The sequence below is a fragment of the Euprymna scolopes genome, chromosome 25 (assembly GCF_053919585.1).
Source record: "Euprymna scolopes isolate OS-2025 chromosome 25, ASM5391958v1, whole genome shotgun sequence".
Classification (NCBI taxonomy): Eukaryota; Metazoa; Mollusca; class Cephalopoda; order Sepiida; family Sepiolidae; genus Euprymna; species Euprymna scolopes.
Genome location: NC_136506.1, coordinates 94,304,828 through 94,317,872, shown reverse-complemented (window position 1 = coordinate 94,317,872; position 13,045 = coordinate 94,304,828). Strand labels below are relative to the sequence as shown.

Genomic DNA, 13,045 nt, shown 5'->3' with positions numbered 1-13,045 from the left:
TCCCATATTATCTACAATTATAATAAGTAATTAAAAAAATGTTTTGATTTTCATATAGGAATATTGCATGTTTAAAAAATAAAAATACAATGGGAATACTATTATGGGGGTAATTATAAGAATTGCATATGATGAATAATCCTATAGTCAGCGAATGTAGAGAAAAAGGGGTCTTATGATGGTTGCAAGTAGGAAGGAGGTTAATGAGTCTCACATATAGGGTCCTATCCTATGCTAGTTGAATGGAGAGGGGTCCCACTATGTAGGATGGGGTCCCATGATGGCCGCACGTAGGAAGGGGTCCCATGATGGCAGCACGTAGGAAGGGGTCCCATGATGGCCGCACGTAGGAAGGGGTCCCATGATGGCCGCACGTAGGAAGGGGTCCCATGATGGCCGCACGTAGGAAGGGGTCCCATGATGGCCGCACGTAGGAAGGGGTCCCATGATGGTCGCATGTAGGAAAGGGTCCCATGATGGTCGCATATAGGAAGGGGTCCCATGATGGTCGCATGTAGCAAGGGGTTCCTATGATGATCGCATGACAGTTGCATGTAGAAAAGGGTCCTACAATGGTCAACCAAAGGATACTATGATTGTAACAAATAAACAGGGGCCTGAGACGATTACATATAAGAGCATGTAGAGAAGGTCCTATGATAGTTGCAAGTGGTTTTATGATGTTCACATGTATTGAGGTGTCCTGTGATAGTCACAAGAATGGGTGGGATGTATGCATGTAGGTCCTATAATGGTTTAATGAAGAAAATCTTATGTAAGGAGTTACCTAGTAGTTACACCTACAGTATTCCTATGATTAGGACAGGATCCTATGACATCTAAAGTTAGGACGAGATCTTATGACGGCCAAAAGTATGATGAGAGCCTGTAATGACCAAAGGTATGATGAGAGCCTGTGGCGACCAAATGTAGGATGGAATCTTATGACAGTCAAATGTAGTATGGGATACTGTAAAAGTTGAAAATAGGATGAGATTTAATGATTGTCGAACAGGAAGTAGTGCTATGATAATTGCATGAAGGGAGAGGATTCTAAGTCGGCCAAGAAGAGGTCTCCTATACTGATTGCACAGAAAGTGTAAATAAGAACGGAATTCTCTCAAACCTTGTTGTTTAAGTTCCGCAGCAGCTGTCTTGCCAATTATGGTCCAAACAGGGCGCAGACACCCCAGCAAGCCCTCAAAAAAGCTGCGCTGACTGCCATCTCTGTAACCTACATCTACACCATTGGTGGTGTCGTGAGTTGGTGTGACTGGTGCCGACTTTGGTGATGCTGTAGGTGTACTGCTGGAGGAGGACTTGTCGGTAAGGCTGAGGTGCTCCAGCTGTAGCATGCTGTAATGGAAAAAAAAAAACCATGAAAGAATTAAAATGCAATTTCAAACATTTTAAATACTTGAAGAATTGTAATGTTACCCATGTTTTAATATGTAGACTCAGTCGCAAAGGAACAGAAGACAAGTAATAACTGACTTTATCCTGTTGTAACATTTATTTCCAGGTACTTTCCCCGAATAAAATGTGATTGTGCTTCTTCTATCTGACCTCTGTCATCTCTAACATCCTCATCATCTGTGCATCCTTTTCATGTTTTTTTTTCCTTACCATGACGTCACTTCGGCATTTGCGTATTTGCATCCACAATCTATTACAGAATTAAATCAAATATATGCCGAAAGATTTTATGCCCGACAACGAAATGTTTGTGACAACAAAATTATAAAGACAATATTGAAATTTTGCCACCAAGTCTAAAAAAAAAACCCAAACAACGAATAATCTACGGACATGTGTACTGTTTTTAAAAATAACAAATAAATAAATAAAAAATATGTCCAAATAAAAAATGGGCGACTTTCTAAGAAAAACACCAGATCTCCGAGGCGGAGACATTAACCTATATATATATATATATATATATATTTCTGTTATATATATAGATATATATAACAGAAAGGTACGGTAATAAAAAATAAAACACATATTTGCTCTACAACAGTATTGAGCACTTTCTTCAGTTTTTATTAATTACCATTCCTACTAAATAAATATATATATATATATAGTCTTTGAAGTTTTCAACCTTTAAAACTATACAAAAAAATATTTTTTATCATTCGTTAGAAAACCTTCTAGTCAGTAAGTTATTTAATCACCTGCAATCACTGCATCAACTATATATATATATATATATATATATATATATATATATATATCTCAGGTAAACCTGATGTTGTTCGGGATTGAATAATGATCAATGAATGTTTCACACTCCTATATTGTTTATTTTTTTTCAAAAATGGTGAAACTGATTCATTGCCTGCTCTAGTTGGGGACTCACCACATTGTACCGAGAGGAAGCTTCATATACCTTCCTGCAGGGACTTAGTCCGCAATACATTGTAGTCTACATTGCACTGTAGAGAACCTACTGTTGATTTTATAACAATTATTTTTTATATATTATGGTTGGAATTAAAGTTTAAAATGCTAAAGTATCACGTTTCATTTGTACTCTAAATAGAAACATTAATTTTAAACGCACCCTGCCATATCAAATAGTCTACTGTTTATTTGATATGCCGGGCCTTTCGGCTTGTGTTGTAATAAAACTTCTGGAACTTACTTGTGATATTAGGCTGTATAAGGTGTTAACTTTGGTCAAAATCGCATGTTTCTTCTTTCATTGGATTTTATTGATTATCGATACTTATTGAAGACATATTGATACAAAACCTATTTAAAAACACTGCCAGATACATAATTCACACACAAAAAGTTTATTTTATATAATAACAGATTATATATAAGCTGGGTTTTTTTTTTTTTCTATTCCTAAAACAACTCCTTTATGGTGAGTTGGTCAAAGGTAAAAAAAAAACCGTAAGAAGACAGCAAAAACTATTCAAGAACAGCTTGACGACGTCCCTCAAACAGTTCAATTTTTTATCCTGACATGTGGGAAAGCCTAGCTCAAAACAGATGTTCCTGACATACTGTAAGTCACAAACGGGCCATGATTGCTGAATCTGGATGTATTGATGAACGCAAGAGGAAACGTGCCATTCGAAAAGACAGATCAGTCAATACCTCTACTACAAAATCTTTCCACAGCTACTCCACATGCGGGAGATGCTACAGAGCTTGGATCGGATTGACGAGTTATCTCCGGACTCACAAACCATCTGCATGATCATGATCATCACTGCAAGCAATGGATAAACATAATTCATATATGTCATCCACATACAGTACTGTTTCGTTGTATCACAACTCATCAGTGCAGCTAGACATACACCTTTTCCTAGCCGTGAATCGAACCTACAACCTTCGTGTTGAAATTCAGCAGCTCTAACCATCGGACCACGAATCAATGCCTGTAAATATTTCTCCTCAAATGTCTATTAAATTAACATTTGCTGTTGCACAGTGCTCTAACTATTAGTTTGTTTACAAACAAATAGTGGGCTTCGCTTAATCGCTTACTTTCTATTTGCTTTTACATAAGCAATAATATGTTGCTACACATTCATGAGCATGTTTCAGTCAACTAGCTACTAGTAACTAGAGACCTCTTTAAGCGATACAGCTTATACGAAAGCTAAGTCTGCAATGTAGCGACATATCAATGCTTATATAAAAACAAATAGAAAGTTTATATTGCTCTACTTTGGTGGTATTGAGCACTCTTGTATCAACCTTGTTAAAACTTCATTGGTTATTTTACCTCTGGAAAATATTAACCTGGAATTATATATATATATATATATATATATATATATATATATATATATGTGTGTGTGTGTTATCTACATACAGTACTGTTTCGCTGTATCACAGCTGATTAGTGCAGCTAGACAAGATACTACTTCAAGCCAGGATCAAAACCTGACCGCTCAAACGACAGTCAAGGCGTCTCACTATTATGCTATACAGCTGCAGCTGTGCGGGTAGTGAATTAACGAAGTTTGGACATCGTCCAAATGCCTAAGCTCGATTTGTCTACACAAAGAGCATCACTTAATACACTAATAGCAACTTGTATATCACTTTCCAACATGTTCAACCCAGGATAGGGAGCATTATAGTCATATATATATATATATATATATATATATATATATATATCTATATACAAGTTATGCCAATTTTTTTTTTTGTTATTGTTGATTTTTTAGCAATGAAATATTCGGTAGCATCTCCTCCTGGGAGGCCAAATGTTTCTGTGGCATTTTTTCCAAGTTTAAAACACAATTTTATTGCATATTGTTCTTCTAAAGTGTCTTCACATCCAGATTGCATTTTTGAAATTCACCAGCTGTGACTATCAGGCTTTAATAGGTTGTATTCCAATTCCTGCTGGAACTGTTCATTTGAACCTGAAATCATAAAAACTGGTCAGTCATCTCATAAGATGTATAGCAATAACATACTGAATTTTTAAGAGTCTACAATAATTTTAAATGCCTGTACAAAAAAGTCTGGAAACTTATTGAAGGCACCTCGTATACATACCTACACATGGCTCATTACAAAAGAAAAGTCTCATTTTTTTTTTTTAACTCAAATACTAAAACACTGAAGTGCTATGAAGCCGAAATTGAAACCAAAACCTAACGGCAGTGAGTCAAGTGCGATAACCATTAGTTCAACTTCATACGATCTTTAAAAAGTGTTTTCAAACCTACTTATTTATAACAAGGAACCTGTAATGTGAAAACATTCATTCTGAAACAGCAAAAGATAAAATTCATATAACCTTCAAGTACCAATTTTTCAATTTTTACTCCTAAGCAGTCCTTTTTTTCCGGATGAAAACTGATAAAAATTTTTTCCACATATCTGAATACCGTATATACCAATTTTCAAGCTTTTAGATAAAAAAATTCATTGAGTATATTATAAGTTGAGAAGTGTCCTCACACACAAATTCTCACTTTATATTAGTGTTGGGACGATTAATCAGAATCGAAATCAAGAATCGAAAAAAAAAATCGGAACTTTTTGGGGTATCGGAATCGGTATCAGAAAAATTTGTGCCTGTTTTCTGATGCCCAAAACGATTCTTTTAATTGGATTTTTTATTTGATTTTCTTTAAAAAAAATATATTCTTCCACTGATAATAATACTAAAATAGTGAATATCTGTTGATTTTAACCTATTAGTAAAACTAAAATCGATAGATCATCCCTCACAAGTGTATCTTTATGTTTTAGAAAATATCTGAACATTTAAAATGTGTTTTTAAACATTTGTGAAAAATAATAACTTTATAGTTTAGAGATTTAGAGAGAATCGGAAATTTATTACGGAATCGATAATTGTATCGGAGTCGGAAAAATATTGGAATCGTCCCATCCCTATATATATATATATATATATATATATATATATATATATATATATATATATATATATATATATATATATATACACACACACACACACACACACTGTCGTTTTGGTTTCGATCTCAGCTCAATCATCTTTTTTTACTTACACAAAATGAACTATTAGGAAAAAAACATTATACTCGCAAGCACACGTCTCAATTTGTTTCCTTTTTTTTTTACTTCATTTTTTAAGGAATTTGACGTTATATTTAATGCTTATGCTATTTCTGTGTATAATAAATAAGAATCCGGCGTACATACATACATTATATATATATATATATATATAATGTATGTATATATATATATACACACACACACACACACACACACACACACACACACACACACACACACACGTGCGTCTTCTTTTTTTTTTTTTTTTTTTGACATTAAAAGCTAAAATGAAATTATTGATTAAATTAAGGTGCATCTAAAGAGACCTAATAAATAAATTATTTATGGTTCAGGGAATACGAGAGATAAAAAAAAAAAAAAAATGAAAGGTCAAAGTTCATATTGGCGAATATAACTAAAGAACTGATTGTAACTATAAAAGGTGAACTATACAAAAAATGATGAGATTGTGAACCCCTAGGGGGAAATAGACGACACAGTGATTTCACTTCCATTTTTATAGATTAGACATGAAAGAAACAAGTCATTTCGCTTTTTGTCGCTGATAGGAGCGATGGCGGCGGAGGAAAGCACTCGGGCGTCGGGGAGTAACGAGATGAAACGTTGGGAAAGAATCTCGGCTTAATGAAATAGGAGTAGCATTTACCGAAGGAGAAGAAGAAGGAAAGAAAATTATTGATTGGACGAGCCAAGTTGTGATCAATAAAAAGGTCAGTGCTTTTCAGTTGCCATAGAAACGCAAAGTTAACATGAACTCAACGGCTGAGATACTTACTAGGTCGCAAGGTGATACCTATTCTAGGTCTGTCACTCGTGCAGACTGCAGCGATTGTCCATGACTAGGAGGCGAGCATCCGGCTCGGGACTTGTTCCCTCGGAACCAAAATCAACAGAGTCTAGGCCAGTGGTTCCCAACCATCGTGCCATGGCACATTGGTGTTCCATGAATTACAAGTTACTTCCGGAGAATATCATTTTTACAATTGATTTTTCAATTCTCAGTGTTGGCGACCAAAAAATTACAATTGCGAATTACTTTGAACCGCTATCTAGTCATGGCTGACAGGATGAGAGCATGCTATTCCTATGAAGTAAATAAAAGGTTCTGTTCGAAATTCTGTCCGAATTCCCAAGTTCGACAGAAACATTCCCCCGAGTTCGACAAGATACACCTGAAGAAGGTCGGAGGTTACGTCAACCGAAACGTTATGAAAATGACACTCAAGATGAAAATAGTAGACGAATGAATCCAAATAATACGAATAATCAATCCTTATCTCAAAAATTCAGAAATGGAATTTTTGAGGTTGTTATAGTTGAAAGATAACTTTCATATCGTTACAAACTAAGTTGATTTTTTTTTTTTTTTTTACAAGGGAATCACCAAGGCCCAGAGACCACTAGAGGATAAGGGTTAAAGAGTATACAGTAGTCAAAAGGACAATACCATAGTAATCGTTAGAAGTGTAAATTTGGTAAATTGGATTACTTAAGGGGAACGGCTCATCAAGAACTTGTTTACATTGGACTTGAAGACGGCCATATTGTAGTCAGCTGGAAGTAAGAAAACAGAAGAGAGTTCCGCAGGTGTGCAGTTCTAAGAAAGAAGCTTTGTTCATGGAATCTACGTTTAGGTTTAGGCACAGAAAAAGAGTGGGGGAAATTATTGATAGTGTTTACAGCCAGATGAGTGGCTCTTGTGAATGATTGGTGGGGGGGGGACCATAGATTGGAGCTCAGACGAGCACTTGCCATGAAAATAAGGATAAAACAGACAAAGGCTCGCAACATCTCTTCTGCGAGAAAGAGGTCTCCCACTAGGCTACGAGCATCTCCCACTAGGCTACAGAAGTCTGAACTCTGTCAAGGCAGGATCAGTCTTCCTAGCATCTCCTGTAAATATGCGGCAGCAATACTCCATCTTTGGACGTACCTGGCTCTCATGTAGGTAGAGAATTGCATCAGCAGGTAGATATCTACTGGATCGATATTAAAAAATACTCACACATTTTTACTTACGAGATATTGATCATTAGATATGGAAAAAAAGAAATAAGGATAATAAATTGTTTAAATTTTTGGATATTTTAAAATTTCGATTAGAATAAACATTGGAATAACATTGCTAAATATTCATTTCCATGTACATTTTTGTGATAGGTGTGCGGCCATCCAAAAAAGCTTGGGAACCACTAGTCTAAGTCATTTCTGAAATGGCCTTTTTCCCTATTGTATAATGCTGGTCCTGTGCTGCGATCCAAATAAGCCAAATAATACAAATTTGTTTTGGGTTTTCAATTCTCTCATAATATTTTTGATCATTTAACTGACAATTCCTATTTTTATTCTTGATAAGTGTCGACTCATTCTGGCGGATATAATTTCCGAATAAAATTTTTTTAATAGGATTATTATGGGTAAGGTCAAGAACCCCCCCCCCCTAATCAGGGAAACGTGAGGTCATGGAAAGCAGGTGATTGCTATAATATGGAAGCAATTAGGAATAATTCTGTTCATGGTTTCGTATCTCGTTGTACTGGGCAGAAGATCTCTTTGGATATGATGGTCAGGACAATCACCCAGTATGGGCACTGCTCAGACAGAAAGAAACTGCAATCTAACGTTTGTACACCTGCAAAGAAAGCTTTGGCAATACACCAAACACTTTCGAGAAAACGGTGTGAATGGGGTTGTGCATGATGAGCAACAATGAATTCATAACTGTCTCGAGGGAGAGAGATAGATGAAGAGTCGTAACCGTCAATGCATGAACCAGGCAGGACACAACTTGGATGAACGAAGGAAAAGGATTTTAAAAAATTGTTTCAGTTTATGTTAATTTTTTATTTCTATGAATGCTATAATAATAGGAAAAATAAATAGCAAAGTTATGTTGACGTAACAAACTCGTACAAGGGGCGTTCCAAAAGTAATTCCTCCTAATTTTATTCCGCCCGAATGGATCAGAAGAGATTGCAAATTGCATTGTTATGATGACTGAACTTATGCATTCATGACCTGAAAGCTTTATCTCTGTTGCAGATATTAACGGTGTGAGACTTAAGAAAGCAACACCTGTTATGGACGTGTGTCAGAAGCAGAGAAACGTCATTGAATTTCTGGAAAAATGAATTGAGAATGCTGGTGACTATGTAGGAAAATAAATTCTGGAACACAAAAGGGTCGCTCGTTTTAATTGATACTACTTCAGTCTTTGTAGCTCTTCAACTTTTTGAGTAAAAAAAACAAGACTTTACTTTTAGAACAACCTTGTACTTTGAATGTCTACTAGACCCTATCCTCTAATGTCTAACGTCTCTGTGTACATGGCTTTGCCAGGACATCCTAACATGTGCATACTTTGTCCTAGTAGTATACCGCGTGTAATAGTCAAAATAACATAATACTGGCAGTCCAAATAAGATCTGCTCAGTATGGCTATTCCACACTAGTTTATATCAGGAATGGTACATCCTCTCCAAGTGATGTTGTCTATAGTAACAGCATGAAGCTGGCTACTCCACCAGACTAGATGAATTCTTGTCCTGGAATCCGGTAAAAACCAGAAGACCACTAAAACGAAATACTATCACATAGCATAATTGATTAATTAGCGTGAAGGGCATTAATATTCCTAGCTTCTTTATTAATTAAATATTTGAGAGGTAAAGGAAAACATCTCATATAGAAATCAAATGTTAGCCCTGGAAAGGAACCCCTTGATTTCTGAAAACTTTGAATGGAGTAAGATGAAACAAAATAGCCTATCTACCCTTGGGAGTCTAAGTTCGCCCTGTAGAGAGTTTATCAGGATAATCTGGCATGAGGATATTTCGTCGGACAAGTAAAACTTGAGAAAATATTCAAGACTAGCCTGGGTACCCGGCATTGCCCGGGTGTTTGTAGGTGTGTCTTAAGCAAAAAAAAAAAAAAGTTGTAGTAGGCAGGCTCGAACTCGTGACGCGAAGGCGGAAAAGAAAGTGGACGCGTGTGTAAAGGTGTTGGTTGAGAAAAAAAAAAAAAAAATTGCGAGCACAAAAAAAAAAAAAGAAATGGTAGACAGGCAGGCTTGAACCTGTACCGTGAAGAAGGAATAGAAAGTAGAAGGAAAAAAAAAAAAAAAAAACGTGATGCGTTAGCTCTTGCAGCCATCGCCGAACCGGGAGTGACATAGGTTTAAATTAAGGCTAGACAATCGAAAAGAGGCGATGACTTTCGAAAATGACAGTGAAAAAAACGACCCTTCCCTGTAGAAAAGTACCCAGTTAAGGGTGAAGGAATTAATGTTTTTAGCCAAGTTTTCAATATTTGTCGTCCGAAGGGTCAAGCTTCAAAATGATACCGATGTCGTGAAAATCTGTTGCCTCTGTCGAAAGGTTTAGGCAGACATATAAACATACGTACATACATACATTTAAACAGACAAGTGAGATTTATAGAAGACTAGTGGAGGTACCCAGCATTGCCCGGGTGTTTCGAGGTGTGTATGCTCTTAAATCAAAAAGAAACACGGGGTGGGGGGGTTAAAAAGTTTTGGTAAGTAGGTAGGATCGAACCCAAAGCCCTAAGGCGAAGTTGGAAAATAAAATGTAAAAAAAACATGACAAGTTAACCACTCGGCCAGCAAAAATGAGTTATTGAAAGACGTTTGAATTTATTTAAGTAAGAAGAGAATTGACAGGTGCCTGCACTTAATGACATCAACTGGAAGTCGTAGAGTTAACATTTTATGCGAGCGTTACGACGACGTAAGCAATAGCTATTCAGCAGTTAACATTTTCTGCCAGACAGTTTTTAGGTCAATAACCCGATTTGTTTGTTTTTACCAAACTTTGGGGAAAACCAACTCCCCTGTTTATTAGGGGAGTGTCTTGTCTCGAAATGAAAGCAACCATCTGATATGACAGTGATAAGCCGACATTGACCAAACGTTACATCGCTTTCTGGAGACCACTGGCCGTGTGCCAGGGATTTGAATCGAGTTTCGCTTTTTTTATACTGAAAAACGTAAGCAACACGCAGCAATCCGAAAATGTGGAATATTTAACGTTTCAAAGTCGGGCAAATTAAATAGACAGGCGACCCCCGTTGTTAACTCGTAGATATTATCATTTAGACAGCATATAAAAAGTTTTAAGAATGAGCTACCCCCCCCCCCGGAAAAAAGCCTTTAGCAGACATACACAAAAAGCAAACACACACACACACACACACACACACACACACACACACATTTTCGCTTTGATTCTTGTGCTGGAATCCGACAAGATGAAGAAACCACAAGAAAAAAATTATAGAACATAAGTGATCAGTTGTTTCTAATTGATTTACCAGCTCAACATTTGAAAGATGGAGAAGAAACTTTCTTAAAAAAGAGACACTGCGAGTCTATCTCTGCTCTATCGTTAATTTCATTGCAGCTGCTCGACTGAGCTTCAATCTTTGTTCTCCTCCCTCCCCTGCAAAACATTCGCAACAAATACTTCTCTAGTTACAACAACTGTCAATGATTTCCCTTACTCTCTGTGCCGAAAACTAAATGAAAATTCCAAGTTTCTTTCCTAGAGCTGTGTTCCCATAGAAAACAATACCAAAGAACTGCTTCTCAGCTGTCTATAACACAACTGTTTTCAAGTCTTATGTAAATAAGTTCTTGTTAAGCTGTCCTCTTAAATGACAAACCTGACCCAAGTTTCACTATTACTGATCATTACAGAGTTGCCTCCTAGTTTACTCAACACTCATTATCATTAAAACTCATACTTGAGTGGCCTTTTAGATCTCGATAAGCGGTGACCTTCCCCATTTAAAATTATATATATATATATATGGTAAAACTGGTAATTAGTAAAAACCTGAAGAGAGTGCTCAAGGTACGTACACTAATATGGCTGAAACTGATGGGGGGGGGCATGGTTTTGAAAGCCGACTTATAATTTTTTTACAGGTTTCCGATTACTAGGTTCTGCCAAGAGATTGTGAGGAACGGAGCGCATGATCCCGTGACGTCAGACTCGTGTTAACTATACGGAGTAAGGAAAAGCAGAACTGACTTGATGATTTTTAAAAACCTTTGTTTATCTTCTTTAAACTGCAATTAATAATTAATCTTTGTTATAATTTTGTTAGGTTTTAAGATTTACACAGTTTAATAATTAATAATACTATAACCATTTGTATATTAAATATGAGATACGGTTTTACTAAACTGTTCATTTGGTTAATTACAAGTTTCCATACTTTTATTTGCTAAAAAAAAAAAGACAAACCATATATGAGAGTAGTCTATAAAATATTTATTATTTGTGCAATAGTATTTTTAAATCGGTTTTAATCTGGCTATAAAATAGCTGGCAAGAATCATCTTTATATTATAACTTAATATGTAAAACAAAATTTAAACACAATTAAAAATCTATGTTGTAACGCAACATTTTTAAATAATGGAATTTTAATCGTTTTAATCTTTTAATAATCAATTAATTTTTAGAAAGTTTTTTTTTTTCTTGGTAATTTATTTAATAGTACATATTGATTAGCAAAAACGCTATTAAAAAAAAGACAACATAATATTAAATTTATATCAATTTTTTAATTGCAACTTCAAGGTAAGGTTTTGTTCAATATGTGTATTTAAATTTAAAAAAAAATAAATATTTTTTATTTATTTGGACTCTTATCATTCATAATAGAAATTTCAATTGATTTAAATATATTTTGTTTGAATTTCGAAAAAATAAATATGGAGAGAGAACATGCACTAAAAATAAATATTTCTCCTCATATATTTTACGTAAACTACATTTTATATATAATTTCATTCTAAAATCAATAAGTACCAAAAATTTCATGAAAATCTGACCATTAGTTGATTTTGGATAGATTTATTAAACACGGGTATGTTTTCACATTCGGAATGCCTACTACATGGGAACGCTATTTTAAAGCACCAATTATGTAAAACAAGATTTTCGTCTCGCAATTTCATTATTTTCGTACGATGGAAAATATTTAAAAAAAATTATTTCTAGTTTATTTTGTCCCTCTTCTTTTAAAATGGTACAAAAGTTATATTGATAATATTAATTTATAATAAATTTACATCGTGTTACATATAGAGAGGGGGGGGTAATTCTGTGATGAATTTTGAAGGTGCCTATAACTATTTTTTGCTTGTTTGAAAGAATAAAGCCTAAATTTAACATCTAAAACGAAAAATTATTTTTATATAAAAAAATAAGTTATAATTAAAAATGTTTTCACGGCGGTGGCAGAAAGTGAAAAGTTTAAAAGTGAAACCACTACTGAAGGCACAGCACAATGGTGGCTCAGGAAATTTTGTGGTGGAACTTGCTTCTGAATTGGATGTAATGTATACAACAATTTCCAACCATTTGAGAGAGATTGGAAGGATGAAAAACTCGATAAATGTGTGCCTCACGAATTAAATTATAACCAAAAGAAATGCTATTATGAAGTGTCATCTTCCCTT

General features: G+C 35.1%; 1 protein-coding gene across 6 annotated transcripts in view; it reads right to left on the bottom strand.

Moving 5' to 3' along the window:
• Positions 1-13,045, bottom strand: part of LOC145247521 (mitogen-activated protein kinase kinase kinase 13-like) — a 280,001-nt gene that overhangs the window by 109,019 nt on the left and 157,937 nt on the right. For all 6 annotated transcript variants that reach the window (XM_080109342.1, XM_080109340.1, XM_080109343.1 and 3 more), the window contains exon 3: positions 1,127-1,356. In XM_080109342.1, coding sequence (XP_079965468.1) covers positions 1,127-1,356 — 230 coding nt within the window. The remainder of the gene's footprint in view (positions 1-1,126; positions 1,357-13,045) is intronic.